Source organism: Contarinia nasturtii, unplaced genomic scaffold, assembly GCF_009176525.2.
Source record: "Contarinia nasturtii isolate CC-2019 unplaced genomic scaffold, AAFC_CNas_1.1 Cnas_scaffold_993, whole genome shotgun sequence".
In the NCBI taxonomy this organism is placed as follows: Eukaryota; Metazoa; Arthropoda; class Insecta; order Diptera; family Cecidomyiidae; genus Contarinia; species Contarinia nasturtii.
This window is the reverse complement of record NW_022198340.1, coordinates 532,995-546,374: the sequence shown is the minus strand read 5'-3', so window position 1 is coordinate 546,374 and position 13,380 is coordinate 532,995. Positions and strand designations below refer to the sequence as shown.

The following is a 13,380-nucleotide window of genomic DNA, read 5'->3' as shown; positions in this document are numbered from 1 at the left end:
CCTTTATGCTTGTTCTGACTTTTACGTGTGCCCAATATGTAATGTCAAACGATTTCGCCGCGCTCACATTCCACATGTTCCATTGGTATTTCATATACGATTTCGATGGTTTCGAGAGTTTCGAGATATTCTATTCTATATTTTGATGTACGTTAAGAAGAAAGAAAGAAAGAAAAACAATGCAATTATCTATTTGGATTGGTTCAAATGTTTTATTTAGAATTTGCTATTGTTGATAGTAATATATTTCTTTTATATGGTTTTGGCAACAAGGCACGTGGAAATAAATCTATTTAAATATCTTCAACTTCTGGAAAGTTTTGATTTCATCCAAAAGAACAAATAAAAACGTTGTCGTTATTAAATAGTTTATAAATTATAAAAGGTGATTGTAGTAAAAAGAAAATTGTTCGTCGTACAAAAGTTGTGTTGTTGTTTTTCTTCAAGTTATTGCATGATAACGGTGATCAAGAATCAAAAAATAGAGTTGAAATTCGTAGATAGTCATTTTGTACATATGATGTGGCTTTTTAACATACAATCGGAGTTATTGCGGTCGAATTCAGTTCATTCACAATTGGTTCCGCAGTAATTAAATGATCCTCAATTGATTTCTACTAAAAAAACAGATAGTACAATGTTGTGTGCACATCAATTTGTTCGATTGCAACGACAAAAGTCCAGTATAGTCTGTCGAACCCAATAGAAATAGAAAACGATTATTTGTTTCGTGGAATTTGGCATTGTGTTGGCCGGTATGGTGGCCGTTGTCGATGTTTGATTCTCATTTTGCTATGACAACATTGATGATGATTCATTTAGGCGTCGTCGTTTCTTCTTTTTTGCCGTTAAACTTTCTTGGCCACTGTCCGTATTCGAATCATCGCTGTCCGATTCACTAGACGAACTCGAACTTGATGATGACGATGATGAACTTGAATTACTTGAACTGTCCGACGCATAACCGGTGGCTTCTTTTAAATTCACACTCTCCGCCATTTCAGCGAGATCGGGCTCCTTTTCCTAAAATAGAAAAATAATATTATTGGCGACCTCAGCCAAATGTTCTCAAGACCAAATTTCGTCAATCAAAGTTTAAATCGCATAAATGAAGGAGAACTCTTTTTTTAAATTACCTTTAGCACTCGCAGCCACTTTTTCGACAACTTCGGACGGCCACGAACAGTTTTGTGCCATACGATGGGAAAATTGGTTTTGCTACAAAAGTTTTGGGTTACAGCAATAGTGTCGTCCAAATTGAGCACCACGTGCCAATAACCAACTGGAATAATACATGGTATCGATCATTTTTGGTATTTTTTTCAATCTTTTTCTATTTAATTAATAAACAAAAAATACTACTCACGAGGTACGAATACGGTTTCACCGGGTTTTTGTAAAATTTCGATCTGAAAATGCGAAAAAAGGTAGAAAATGTTATTTTTTCACTAAACATTTTTTTTACTATCATACACATTTTCGTATGATATACAATGTATTGAAGCAACTCACCGGTTGGTATTCTTTAGGCCAATCTGGAAGTTGTGTCTTAGGATAAATAGCAGAAAACCACGTGATAGCCTCGTCTCTTTGTTTACCACCAATGTCGCTAGTAACCTTTAACAATTCTTTAGGCGTGTGCGTTGGAAACAGGCACCATCGCTTGTGTCCGGAGACTAAAGCATTCCAGGCACTTGTTCCAAGTGGATCGATATGAATTCCAGTACCAGAACGAGCTAAAATCCACGGAAAAAACGTTTAGGTACATTGTCTTGCTTTGTCTCTGCCAGGCAAAAGTATCATATGAAAAAAAATCGTTAAATTACCTGGACCCATTACAAACCACCGATATGGTGGACGCCGTTCTTCACCCGCATATTTGAATAAATCATCTTGGAAATACTTTGGTATGGTGTAATCATCGAGCAGCTTTTTCCGACGATGGTGCTATTGAGATGAAATACAAAAGTCCATTTAGATCCACTAAAATTTTTCGAAAATCGTATCAATAAAATAGACTTACATCACCAAAACTCGAATCAAAAATATATAATGGACTGTCGTCCTTTGTGGTTTGCATATATTCAACATAATACTTCATTTTCATTTTAACACTGTATCCCTCGTTATCTTCACCGCATTTAAATTTTTGGTTGCGATATTTTTTCATCAATCGCGGTAAAGTCCATTTTTCGTTTGCTTTCCAGCTCGTCTGAACAAAACAAGAAAAACCCAAAATTCAACAATGATTCATCAACAAAAATAAACTGAATTGAGTCATATTTTTGAAATTTACCTGAATGCCTTCAATTACTACCGGTTTGTTAATTTTTTCGAATCGTTCGATAAATTCATTACAATCCACATCTCGGGCATTGATTCGTTCACAATTGTCATTAAATTTCCAGAATGGTTCAAATCGGCTTGCAATGTCTAATGCAGTCCATGCTCCCTTATCGCCCAATTCTATGAATTTAAAACGAAACAATTTTTTTTAGCAAATCAAATGCATTTTATTTGTGTTTGTATCGAATGGCAAAGCGGCGTACGTGACTTGTCAATATACGATGACATTTGTTCGATAGGCGGCGTGAAGTTTACGGTATTATATAGAACATTCTCGCATTACAAAGTCTAGGTCACATACAAAAGCAACAACAATTACTGCGAAATAGCATTACACATTTTTTTTTTAAATTCACACCAATCAAACGATATAAAACGATAAAATTCTACGCTTGAATGCGAAACATTTTTATCATACAATATTTTGCACGTTTTTTACGAATAAAATCGCATTTCACAAACCTGGTCGAGCCTTTCGTTTAACATCTCTAAGCCGTTTACGAGATCTATGCGAAAGTTTCACTTCCTCTGGCATTATTCACGCGTTTTTAATCGGTTTGTCGAATGATACACCGATTTAAGAATAAACACAAAATAAAATTCTAACGAAAATAATAAGGAAACCGATTGAAAGGAACTTATTTTCACTGAACCAATCCAACCATTCGTACGAATTGTGAGTGCATTGACACAAAACTGTTGGATCTTCTTTTGCTTTTTGTCAATATGGCTACATATACATAGCATTTATACAGAACCACTACTACTACAATTCGGTTCAACGCTCAATTCGCCATTGCCTACAAGTGTCAAATCGATGCAGCGAATTCATGCAATGTTGACAGTTCGCTGTTCTTAGGTTCATTGTTTACTTTTTTTGTGAATGCTCGAATTTAATTAAAATTTTCAATTGATGTTGCATTTGTTGGTGATTTTGGTGTCGAAAAATGTTCAAAATTCAAAATCTACAAAAAACAATGATTTTTCAGTTGTAAAAAATTTGAATCGCATTTCCCACCAAAAACAAAGATTTGTTGTCAATGGATATGCGTTGATTTCAAATTTTAGTACGATCAAATTGAAATGATGGCCTAGATGGCACACAAATCTAACAAATGACTTTGACAGCTACTATTAAGCCAACTAAGGCATAAATGTTTTATCTTGGTTAATTTCATAAACGACGCTTACTTTTTAATCAGTAAATTGCGTTATTTGAAAAATTTCAAAATCAAAATGAACATCAAAATTGACATAAATTTATGTCGTGTGTGTAAGAAAGAAGAGCCCGGTTCAAACATTTACACCGGCAATATTTTGGAAAAGTTTTTGTACACAACTCTAGTACAAGTAAGTGAATATACAATTCTTTTACTACACAAATCTTTTATTCATTTTTTGTTGCCTTCATATCTTGACTGTTGTTAATTCCCGTTGCACACAAAACAATTCGATTTGTTGTTGTATCGAAACCAAACAAAAATGTACAATCGAGTTTTTTTATTATTGTTTTTATTCTGAAGCAGCTTCATTGTGTACATTGTAGTAGGGTTCAAAGTTCGAATTTTATTTTATGTATTTGATATTTGTAGGTTGAGAAAAATGATGGCTTATCGGAGATTATCTGTAAGAAATGTTTGGCTCGATTACAAATTGCCTATGATTTCAAGCGACAAGCAGTCGAATCACACCGTGAACTTCGCAGCTTCATATCGAATGTGAATAAACAATTTAAACAAGTCACTGGAACAAAAACAAAGCAAAAAGACGGCGAAAGTGAGTCGTACGATGAACTGGAAGATGATATGCAAGCGATCATCGACGATGAAGTCGAATACAAGGAAATTGATGTCGAATTTTCGGATGATACCAAAAAGGCAATTGACAGAGAACAATTGGTTGAAATATTGGGCGAGAATAATGCGATCACCATACGAAAAACACGAGCGGTCAAAATTCAAGAAGATGCCAACAATGAAGCACCTGAAAATATGGAAGTGTATTTGGTGGAAGAAGGACATGAAGGTGAATCTGGATTTATACTCGATGAGTATGATGAAAATGGAGGGGAATTAATCGTTGACGATGTCGACTATTTGGAAGATGATGACATTGACGACTTGTATGAAACGGTGAGAGTTTTTCTTTTTAAATGAACATTTTTTTTTGGATGTAAACAGTTGGAAATGTTAACAATTTCAATGTTCATCGTAAAAGGAGGAGGTCGTGCAAACGAAAAGAACGACATCGAGAGCAAACAGAAGTAGTTCCAGCGTAAATGCAGACAATCGTTGCAATATTTGCCAGAAGACCTTCAGCACACGAACCAATTTGACCAGACATAAAATCACACACGAAGGCCGAAAACCATACGTTTGCCGAATTTGTGGTTCAAGCTTCACACAAAATGGTTCGCTCAAATGTCATATGGTAAGCTCAGGTCAGAAATTCTTCCAGACAACTTTTTCAATATTCCATTCGTTTTTAGTTCATCCATACAGGAGAAAGGCCATATAAATGCGATCAGTGCGACAAAGCCTTCACCCAAAGCAAATCATTGGTGTTTCATAAACGACGACGTAAGTGTGATCTTGGATCTTCTTTATCGTCTATCAATTTTTTTTAAACTATCTTCCATTCTAATCAGATACCGGTGAGAAACCATTTCCCTGTGACGTGTGTGGCATCCAATTCCGGCAAAAAGATGGCCTGAAGCGACACATAGCTGCAAAACATGCCGCACAACGGACAAAGAACCACATTTGTCATATTTGTGACAAAGTTTTGCTGTCGAGACATTCGCTAAAAGCTCACTTGACTCGACACAACGACAAAGACATAGAAGAGAAATTTAATCAATTGGAAAAACTGTAATTTAAACCATATATTTTATGAAGGTTAGAATAAAAAAAAACTCAAGAACTTTCCTCTATTTTGTTTCCAGCCATAAGGCAAATTCCACCGATCCAATGAAGGGTACGTGAAAATGTTTCGAATTTTTTCATAAATTGGACATATTTTTTTTACTAATTTTCAAATTTGTTTGCATTACAGTTGCTAAAACTGAAAATGAGAAAATAGAAGATTCAGAGACACCAGACGACTGGGATGAATTGTTTGCATGCGAATTTTGTGATCAAGCGTTTTCAAACTCAAATGAATTGCTAGAACACCGTGAAACTCACAACGAAGCACAAGAATAGTAAACAAAACCATTTAGTTTTAAGAATTATTATATATTATTTAAAACCAAAAACAAAATGTCCCATCTTTTCAAAGCTAACCTACTTAGCTTGTACATTTATTACTTAGAATTTAAAATGTGTTAATCGTATCACATTTTTTTTATGAAAATCCATTTTCAATATTATTCCAAAATTTAATTAAATATATAAAATCCATGTATTGTTTTCTATTTGATCACCAATTGTTGTTTGTACAATTTTATTCTTTGAACAAATTAATAAAACATTTAAATTTTAAATGTAAAAATTGATTTCTACCAAAATCTATAATCTCAAAGCAATGAATATGTGTTGTAATTTTAGTACGACTAAATGGAATTAAAATAGCCTGTATGACACAAGCAGACCATATTTTTAAATTATTTTCGGTCGATTTCTCAAAATGTGCCGAACTGGTTTTTGGGGAATCGCGTTGAATACTGCAATTTAACTTCATAATTAAAATCCAAATCTGTAGCTAAATCTACTTAAGTTTGTAAGAAAGTAGAGCTCGGTACAGGTGTTTATAACGGCAATATTTTGGAAAAGTTGCTGTACACAACTCTAGTACCAGTAAGTGAATATACAATTCTTTTACTACATTTTTATTCATTTTTTCACATCTTGTCTGTTTTTTTGTTAATTCCTATTTTAGGAAACGATTTATTTTTAAAACATTGTTGTATCAAGCGCAGACATTATAAAGAGATACTTTCAGCCAGATGAATCAGCTCAGCCAGATATCGTCAGGAGCTGAAATGGAGTGAAAACAATAAAAGTGATTGTTATAGTGATTATAGCAATGTAAGTGTAATTATAACCATAACAATCACTTCTATTGTTTCCACTCAATTTCAGCTGCTGACGATATCTGGCTGAGCTGATTCATCTGGCTGAAAATATCACATTATAATGTCTGATCAAGCGACAAATATTCAATGATTCGATTGAAGTTGTTAAATGAGCAATGGTGCAGAATGCTTTGTGTGTCCGGTTCTTCTGATCAGCTCAAAAATATGTTTAGTTTAAAAATTTCAATATACTTAAATATTTCCCAAAATATTTAAAAATTAAATGGAAAAAACTCATGATTTATGTTTCAAAACCATTTTAACCTTGCAAAAGTTCCAACCATTCTTGATTATGTTGAATTGTTTCAGCATTAATTTCAGTTAAATCAACATATTTAGGAACCATGAAAGACAGCTTCAACTTTTCTGGGCGATTTTTAACCAATTTCAACGTTTTCTTGTAATTTTTAATAGTAAATTTTTTGAGGCCGTTCGATTTATAAACCGTCATCTTGGTTAATTTGTGGGCATGATGTAGCATTTTAATTATTTCGTCAAATTTGATATCGTCTTCGTTTTTCCCATCAATAGAAAATTCGAATACACTGAGAAGTGGAAGTGCTTTTGCCAGTCGTACGATTTGTTTACATTCCATACCATGAATATGTGACAGTTTCAAGATATTGATGCCCTTTAATTTCATGATGCTGCAGACAATGTCATCGTCATCGTTTTTGTAAGTATCGAAGAGAGTCAAACTTTCAATCGGAGCACCAACTTCTGCTAATCCATCAATCAATGTAACGACTGGAATTTCAGCGTCTTCAATCTCAAGTTCCTTTAGTGATTTTAATTTTTTCAAGCCTCCCATATCTGCTCCGCGGTATTGATCATACCCACAATAGCCTTTATAGCGCAATACTTCTAAATTTGGCAATTTGTTGGCAATAGTTTTGAATCCTTTGTCCTTTAGATGGAAACCCTTAAGGGATAGTTTTGATAATTTTGAATTTTTCAATAGATCAGCAATTCTTCCATCGTTATCATTTCGACTATAGCATTTCTCCGTTTGGTCGCATTCACACTCATGAAGATATTCCAAATGAAGATGCTCCAGCTTGGGAAAGTTCATCTTACATCCAATCAAATTCCAAACAACGTCTTCATGGTGGTATTCACACTGACTATACAAAAATAATTGTTCCAAATTTCCACAATATTTCGTTGCATCCATGAACTCATTAATTGCTTCCACTTTATCTTCCCAAAACACTTTCAAAACTTTGATGCCATCACCCAAATGTTGCAGCACGTTTTTTACTTCTTCAAACGACATTTTGTTTAAGTCAATCTCGTATTCATAAAATGCGTTGGTGCCGAGTTTCTGGAAGAGCGTACACGTCTCCACTACACTGCACAAATCCTTTGAATTCAAGTGGCTAAAAGTCTGCTTCCAATTTGCGTCAGCCACTTTGAGTTTCTTTGGTGGATCAGACGGTGATGAGTTCGGTTTTTCGACATTCAAGATGTAATTACCAGCTCTGTGATATGAATTTTTCCTTAATGGGAAAGTGTCGCTCTCTCTTTCATATCGAATGGTGACCAATATATTTTCAATTTCACCATATTCTTCAAAGTATGGTACGATTCCTTCTGCCAACATCTATTTAAAAAAAAAAACATGATGGCATTTGGTAAAAAATTGCATCATCTTGTTGCAAAGAAAAAAATCATTAAAATTTATAATGATAAAAATACTCACAGATTTGATAATTGGAAAGCGAATCTCACGATCTGTTTCATTTTTATCAGAAAATGCATCCGAGAACGTACGCTTCGAGGAATGACCTGGAATTGGTTGACTCGACATAATTTTATTTGATCGAAATGTGCTAAGTGTTGACTGATGAAGCGAGAGTATAGAAAGACCGACACGATATCAATTAGAAGAGTTTGATGACAGTCATTTTGTTAACGTGTGAATAAGCGCACGCATACAAAAGCAACACGTAACATCAAGAGAAAAGACAAAGTGTTCGACAGTCATAGCACGCATACAAATGCAACACAAACTCAACATTCGGAACAAATACAAAGCGATTGACAGTTAATTGTTTTCTTAATTTTGCTTAACCACCCCAAATAAATCACTAGAATAATCTCGCTCTAAATGAACACGCAAATAATCGGATGTGTCACCTAAATAAAATATGACGAATTTTTTTAGAGAAACGATGAGATTGCTGTCAAAAAAGATAAAAAAAATAAAATTCACTTTAATAAGCGTATACTTTCCACTTAGTCCGTTGCAACAGAAAACAAGTTTGCATAGAATGCAGCGCCAACTATATGTGAATTTTATTTTTGATTGTTTTAGGCAATAATTCTATGGTTTTCTCATGGCTTCTTTGTAATGTAACGCTTTTTATCCTCACTTGGAAAAGTGATTGCATTTAATGGAAACAAGAAAGGTCTTAAGTTAAAGTCATACCATGCATTGTAGTTTTTGTAGTTTGTGAAAGTAAACATTTGGAAGAATTGATCTTTGTTGGATTCTATTTACTTTTATTTAATAAAATTCATTTTAGAAATATCTGTGTTCGGAATTTCCCTAAGGCCGCTATAATTTGATCAAGTTGGTGCAAGTCTTAATTAATGAGTAAAGAAAACTAAATTAGATCATATTTGAAAATAAAGATATGTTGACCTATATCAAACAATACGGAAAGTTGGTGTAGAGTTTTGGTTTTAGACACCACCCTTCACAACTTCCAGCCATTCACGATTGCATTGAATCGTTTTTTCATTCAGTTGACTCAAATCAGTATCGTCAGGAACCATCAACAACAGCTTCAATTTATGCTGACGAAGTTTCAGCAAATTCAATGTTTTATTGTAATTTGCCATTGTGAGTGTTTTCTTACTCATTTCAACATCATTACCATAACGGAGTGTTATCTTTGTTAGTCGGTCGGCATAACGTATCATCTTTATCATTGCGACAAATGTGATATCATAGTCAACGGGTGATTCAGATTCATCAAATGCATCAATAGTAATCACAAATTCGGTGAGATGTGGAAGAGATTTTGCCAAATCTATAAAGTGATTACTTTTCAAAACGTGAAGCTCTGAAGTTAGTTTCAAGACTTTTATACCTTTTAATTTACAGATACTGTGGACACTTTTATCTGCAATGTCATCGAAATTACCAAAGAGCTTTAAACTTTCGATAGGGGCACCACTTTTTGCCAATCCGTCAATCAATTTAACGACCGGAATTCTGTAGCCATCAATCTCAAGTTCCCTCAGTTCCTTTAATTTTCCCAAATCGTGTATACCAGTTATGTTGTATGGACTAGTCTCAAAATAGTCTTTATAGTAGAATGCTTGCAAATGTGGCAATTTGTTGACGATATAATTGAACCCTTCACCTAGATTGAAACGCGCAAGAGTCAGTTTTGATATGTTTGAATTTTCCAATAGACCATCAAAATCTTCATCTCTATTGCAGCTAATGACACATAAATTACATACATGTTCACATTCCAAATGGAGATGGGCCAGCTTGGGAAAATTCATCGTGAGACTAATCACTGTCCAACATGGTGTATCCATTTCATGAGACTTACACGAAGAGTATAAAACTAATTCTTGCAAATCTCTACAGTATATGGCTGCCATGCCCATGAATTTCTTAATTTTATATGTTATATCGCCAGTTGACCATGAAAGTGTTAATTTTTTGAGTGTACCACCGAAAAGTTGGAGAATTTGTTTCATTCCATCTAGGCAATATGTGTTTAAATCAATCCGGAATTCGCCGTTGTATTTCTTTGCAAATACCTTTGAGCCGAGTTTTCGGAAGAGTGCGCATGTCTCTGTTACACTACACAAATCCTGATTATTGAAACTGTCCAAAATATGCTCCAAACACTCTTCCTTGAGGTCCAGAATATGAGATGTCGTAACGCTATTGGCTGTTGGTGAATCGGTTGGTTTTTCGACTCTCAAGATATAACGACCAGCTAAATGATTCGGTGTTTGCAGTAATGGAGTGATGTCTGTTGGACTTTTGTATCGAATGGTGACCGACATACTTTCAATTTCACCATATTTTTTGAAGTATGGTACGATTCCTTCTGCCACAACCTGTTAAATAGAGAATTCACCATTTTGTTGAAATAATTATGATTTTGTTGCAAAGAATGCATTAAAATATATCTACCGATAAAAATACGTACCGTCTCTGTAATTGGAATTTGAATTTCACGATCGTTTATTTCAGCCATTTCAGCCGCCGAGAATGATGCTGTTTAGGAGAATGACGCTGTTCTGCAAATATTTTTAATTCATCGCATCAATGGAATATAAAATAGCAAATAAATTAGCTACAAAAACAGCAAATAATACAAATAATGTTTGAAAACTCACTATGGCAAATGTTTTAATGTTGAAAATCTATAGAATTTTTCCAAATCGCAGATATTATAATTTTTATGATGAATATTAAATGTTAAATGTCTATGAAGCGGTAAATTGATGATTACTTTTGGCGGACGAAAACAAAGATAGAATGAAATAGACGATATGAAATCAGTTTCTAAGGTTTGCAGACAACTTTCTGACTATTTCTGCACTAGTTAAATTGAACACACAAATACCGAAACAAAAAATTAACTCCGACACTTGTAGGTAAAGTCGATGTAAATCAATAAAACCGATTGTTTTTGACATTAGAAATACTTTCGCCACAGAGCATTTGCTTGCATCTCAAACTTGTGTAGTATGCGATGTCATGTCATACCAATACACTTATAACGTCATCTAATCAGCATCAAGCAGCAATCACACTAGTGTCAATTGTTTTGATAGAACAAACTTATATTTCATTGGAAAATTCTCACTTTTATGTTTTGGTTAAATTAAAATGAGTAACATTGAAGAGTTTAAAAACATTTATAATCTCGTACTAACTTTTTCGTTGCCGTTTCGTTGTTTCTTGTACTATTTTCTACCTGATAAATTGATCTTTTGTGTTAAGAATTTTAGTTCGGTAGTTATATCAGTAGCAAATGTGGTTGTTTTTTTTATTTACACGCATAACTTATTGAACATCTGTTCATCAGAAAGAAAGTTCATTTTTTATGTAGAGCCCAGACAGATTTAATAGATTCTATTTATTGAGAGAAAGCAATAAATTTTAAGGGGTATTTTTGTGTCTATCGAATTTAATTGATTGTTTGGTTACAGCAAGCGACACATTTTATCTATGTTCAGCATCTTCAGATCCTTAATTGGGTTGAAAGTTGAAAAAAGTAGTCTGAATAAGAAAAAAACTCAAACCATTTATTCAACTGTCAAAATATGGTATACGAAATACGCTACGAACGTTCGTGGACAGCACTGGTCGATACACCATTGATATATAAATGTTTCCCTTGCAGCAATTAATCCTTTTGTATGCCAATTAAATCAGTAAAAACACGGATAACTTTTTTTTAACAATATAATTTATTTGATAAATTAAACATTTAATTGACATATCTTAAAAATCTATTCAATTAAACTTGAAATTCATTGACTATGACAATTTGAACGCGATTCGTCATCGGTTTGGAAACAGAGAAGAAATACAGTATACCATTGACAATGCCAACAATCTGGAATGAAAAACGGCCATTTTAAATTAAGAGTATGGAAAAATTTTAAGTTTTGCAAATGATTTATTCCTTACCGCGGCACGCTTATAGTCATCATAAACATCAGCTCTTTTATATTTGTTGGTAATTTCACCAATACTAAACATATTTCTTCCAAACCATTGCGCTGTACTTTCAATTAGATTTTTCTCGCCAAAATATTTGTGGATGCCAAGTTGATCGTCTCCTTGGTCGCTATCGATCGCAATTAGTAAACAGAAAGAAGCGAAGATAATACAAAGGGAAGCGGTTAAATTATAGGACCATTCCTGAAAAATGTTCAAAATTGTTACATTACTTTTTTTTTAAAATATAGAGCAATGAATGTAAATACTGTGAGCAAGAATGTTTACACTGTAGTTGTTTAATTGAGTCATTTGTCTCAACATAATGCTATATTCTCAATAATGGCGGGAAGAATCATTGTCACCCAATTTTTTTTTTCAATGAAGTTCCGATTTAAAAAAAATTACTTACAAAATGCATGAAATTCGCTGTAGTCGTGAATGGTTGGATTTTGTTTTTTTCTTGTTGCTCTAATACTACAGAAAAGGTCCACACAACCATTGTTGTGAAAACAAACAAGATGACTATAATGTGAAAAATTAATTCAAGTCCAGAAGAAATTGTGTCGTTGAGTTTATGGAAACAAATTGCGTTGTATTTAATGCAAATACACCCCAAAACCTGTTTAAAAAACGATATTTTTTTAAAATGATGCTGATTGAAATATTACTTGTATACATACCAATTGAAGGAATTTACAAAAATTATAAGAAAAATTCATGTTTGCTGTTTGAACACACACTTGGTTTTTTACAACAAAAAAAATCTCAATATATTTTGGACCGTACAGTTCAATTGCTGAGCACTAAATGAATGTGCGTTACGGAAAAAATGTAAAAATGATAAAGTCAGAAGAAGATCATAGTTTTTTTTCGAAAAGTACAATATTTCAGATAAAAAACACAAATACATTTAAGTAGACCATGTGACCAAAAAGTGTATTATCATGTTTATCTATGCATTTATATTTAACAAGAATTCGGCTGATACATGAGTGCGAAGAGCACCATAAACAAATCCTTCTACCTGAGCTAATCTTTTCTTTCATTCGACACTAGACAGAAATGTGTAACTCTATGTGCCTAAATTGCAAGTAGTAGCTGTTTATCAATATGAATGATGTGAAATAGCCAAAAGTTCTCCACTTAACAGATTGTCATAAAAATAAGCGCCTTGCCTTTGGACTTTGAACTTATAGGTTTTTGTGTGTTTAAAGGTTTTGATGGTTGCAAACTTCAAAATTAGTGATAG

General features: G+C 33.5%; 5 protein-coding genes across 6 annotated transcripts; 1 reads left to right on the top strand and 4 right to left on the bottom strand.

Moving 5' to 3' along the window:
* Nucleotides 1-222: 222 nt before the first annotated feature.
* On the bottom strand, nucleotides 223-3,067 carry LOC116343346 (bifunctional arginine demethylase and lysyl-hydroxylase PSR). Its single transcript, XM_031771360.1, has 8 exons — nucleotides 2,809-3,067; nucleotides 2,297-2,466; nucleotides 2,024-2,212; nucleotides 1,827-1,947; nucleotides 1,513-1,736; nucleotides 1,367-1,409; nucleotides 1,137-1,282; nucleotides 223-1,023 (listed from the first exon to the last, which is right to left on the bottom strand). The coding sequence occupies exons 1-8, from the start codon at nucleotides 2,879-2,881 to the stop codon at nucleotides 793-795; spliced, it is 1,197 nt and encodes a 398-aa protein (XP_031627220.1). The 5' UTR covers nucleotides 2,882-3,067; the 3' UTR covers nucleotides 223-792.
* Nucleotides 3,068-3,480: 413 nt separating this feature from the next.
* Nucleotides 3,481-5,706, top strand: LOC116343344 (zinc finger and SCAN domain-containing protein 12-like). Its single transcript, XM_031771358.1, has 7 exons — nucleotides 3,481-3,696; nucleotides 3,939-4,478; nucleotides 4,564-4,776; nucleotides 4,835-4,925; nucleotides 4,994-5,216; nucleotides 5,291-5,322; nucleotides 5,401-5,706. Exons 1-7 carry the CDS (start codon nucleotides 3,583-3,585, stop codon nucleotides 5,547-5,549), a joined length of 1,362 nt encoding a protein of 453 aa, XP_031627218.1. The 5' UTR covers nucleotides 3,481-3,582; the 3' UTR covers nucleotides 5,550-5,706.
* Nucleotides 5,707-6,418: 712 nt separating this feature from the next.
* On the bottom strand, nucleotides 6,419-8,269 carry LOC116343342. The gene is made up of 2 exons (XM_031771353.1): nucleotides 8,124-8,269; nucleotides 6,419-8,024 (listed from the first exon to the last, which is right to left on the bottom strand). Exons 1-2 carry the CDS (start codon nucleotides 8,229-8,231, stop codon nucleotides 6,681-6,683), a joined length of 1,452 nt encoding a protein of 483 aa, XP_031627213.1. The 5' UTR covers nucleotides 8,232-8,269; the 3' UTR covers nucleotides 6,419-6,680.
* A 630-nt stretch (nucleotides 8,270-8,899) lies between these two features.
* Nucleotides 8,900-11,038, bottom strand: LOC116343340. 2 transcript variants are annotated; one of them, XM_031771352.1, is made up of 4 exons: nucleotides 10,796-11,038; nucleotides 10,606-10,696; nucleotides 9,520-10,513; nucleotides 8,900-9,459 (listed from the first exon to the last, which is right to left on the bottom strand). In XM_031771352.1, the coding sequence occupies exons 2-4, from the start codon at nucleotides 10,651-10,653 to the stop codon at nucleotides 9,110-9,112; spliced, it is 1,392 nt and encodes a 463-aa protein (XP_031627212.1). In that variant the 5' UTR covers nucleotides 10,654-10,696; nucleotides 10,796-11,038; the 3' UTR covers nucleotides 8,900-9,109. The 2 variants fall into 2 exon arrangements, with proteins under 2 accessions (XP_031627212.1, XP_031627211.1); XM_031771351.1 differs by having other exon boundaries at nucleotides 8,900-10,513; nucleotides 10,796-11,037.
* An 824-nt stretch (nucleotides 11,039-11,862) lies between these two features.
* On the bottom strand, nucleotides 11,863-13,312 carry LOC116343352. Its single transcript, XM_031771370.1, has 5 exons — nucleotides 13,156-13,312; nucleotides 12,812-12,934; nucleotides 12,541-12,750; nucleotides 12,099-12,332; nucleotides 11,863-12,024 (listed from the first exon to the last, which is right to left on the bottom strand). The coding sequence occupies exons 2-5, from the start codon at nucleotides 12,848-12,850 to the stop codon at nucleotides 11,926-11,928; spliced, it is 582 nt and encodes a 193-aa protein (XP_031627230.1). The 5' UTR covers nucleotides 12,851-12,934; nucleotides 13,156-13,312; the 3' UTR covers nucleotides 11,863-11,925.
* Between the last annotated feature and the right edge of the window lie 68 nt (nucleotides 13,313-13,380).

Bases quoted from the DNA above. Each gene is read 5' to 3' on its own strand.
- LOC116343346 (XM_031771360.1), bottom strand. From the start codon at position 2,881: ATGCCAGAGGAAGTGAAACTTTCGCATAGATCTCGTAAACGGCTTAGA. The intron at 2,467-2,808 runs GTTTGTGAAATG...TTAAATTCATAG, and splicing joins TAAACGAAAGGCTCGACCAG to AATTGGGCGATAAGGGAGCA. The intron at 1,024-1,136 runs GTAATTTAAAAA...TTTCTATTTTAG, and splicing joins AGTGGCTGCGAGTGCTAAAG to GAAAAGGAGCCCGATCTCGC.
- LOC116343344 (XM_031771358.1), top strand. From the start codon at position 3,583: ATGAACATCAAAATTGACATAAATTTATGTCGTGTGTGTAAGAAAGAA. The intron at 4,777-4,834 runs GTAAGCTCAGGT...ATTCGTTTTTAG, and splicing joins GTTCGCTCAAATGTCATATG to TTCATCCATACAGGAGAAAG. The intron at 5,217-5,290 runs GTAATTTAAACC...TTTTGTTTCCAG, and splicing joins TTTAATCAATTGGAAAAACT to CCATAAGGCAAATTCCACCG.
- LOC116343342 (XM_031771353.1), bottom strand. From the start codon at position 8,231: ATGTCGAGTCAACCAATTCCAGGTCATTCCTCGAAGCGTACGTTCTCG. The intron at 8,025-8,123 runs GTGAGTATTTTT...TTTTTTAAATAG, and splicing joins GCTTTCCAATTATCAAATCT to ATGTTGGCAGAAGGAATCGT.
- LOC116343340 (XM_031771351.1), bottom strand. From the start codon at position 10,653: ATGGCTGAAATAAACGATCGTGAAATTCAAATTCCAATTACAGAGACG. The intron at 10,514-10,605 runs GTACGTATTTTT...TCTATTTAACAG, and splicing joins AAATTCCAATTACAGAGACG to GTTGTGGCAGAAGGAATCGT.
- LOC116343352 (XM_031771370.1), bottom strand. From the start codon at position 12,850: ATGAATTTTTCTTATAATTTTTGTAAATTCCTTCAATTG. The intron at 12,333-12,540 runs GTAAGTAATTTT...AACATTTTTCAG, and splicing joins CAGCGAATTTCATGCATTTT to GAATGGTCCTATAATTTAAC. The intron at 12,025-12,098 runs GTAAGGAATAAA...TTTTCATTCCAG, and splicing joins ATGACTATAAGCGTGCCGCG to ATTGTTGGCATTGTCAATGG.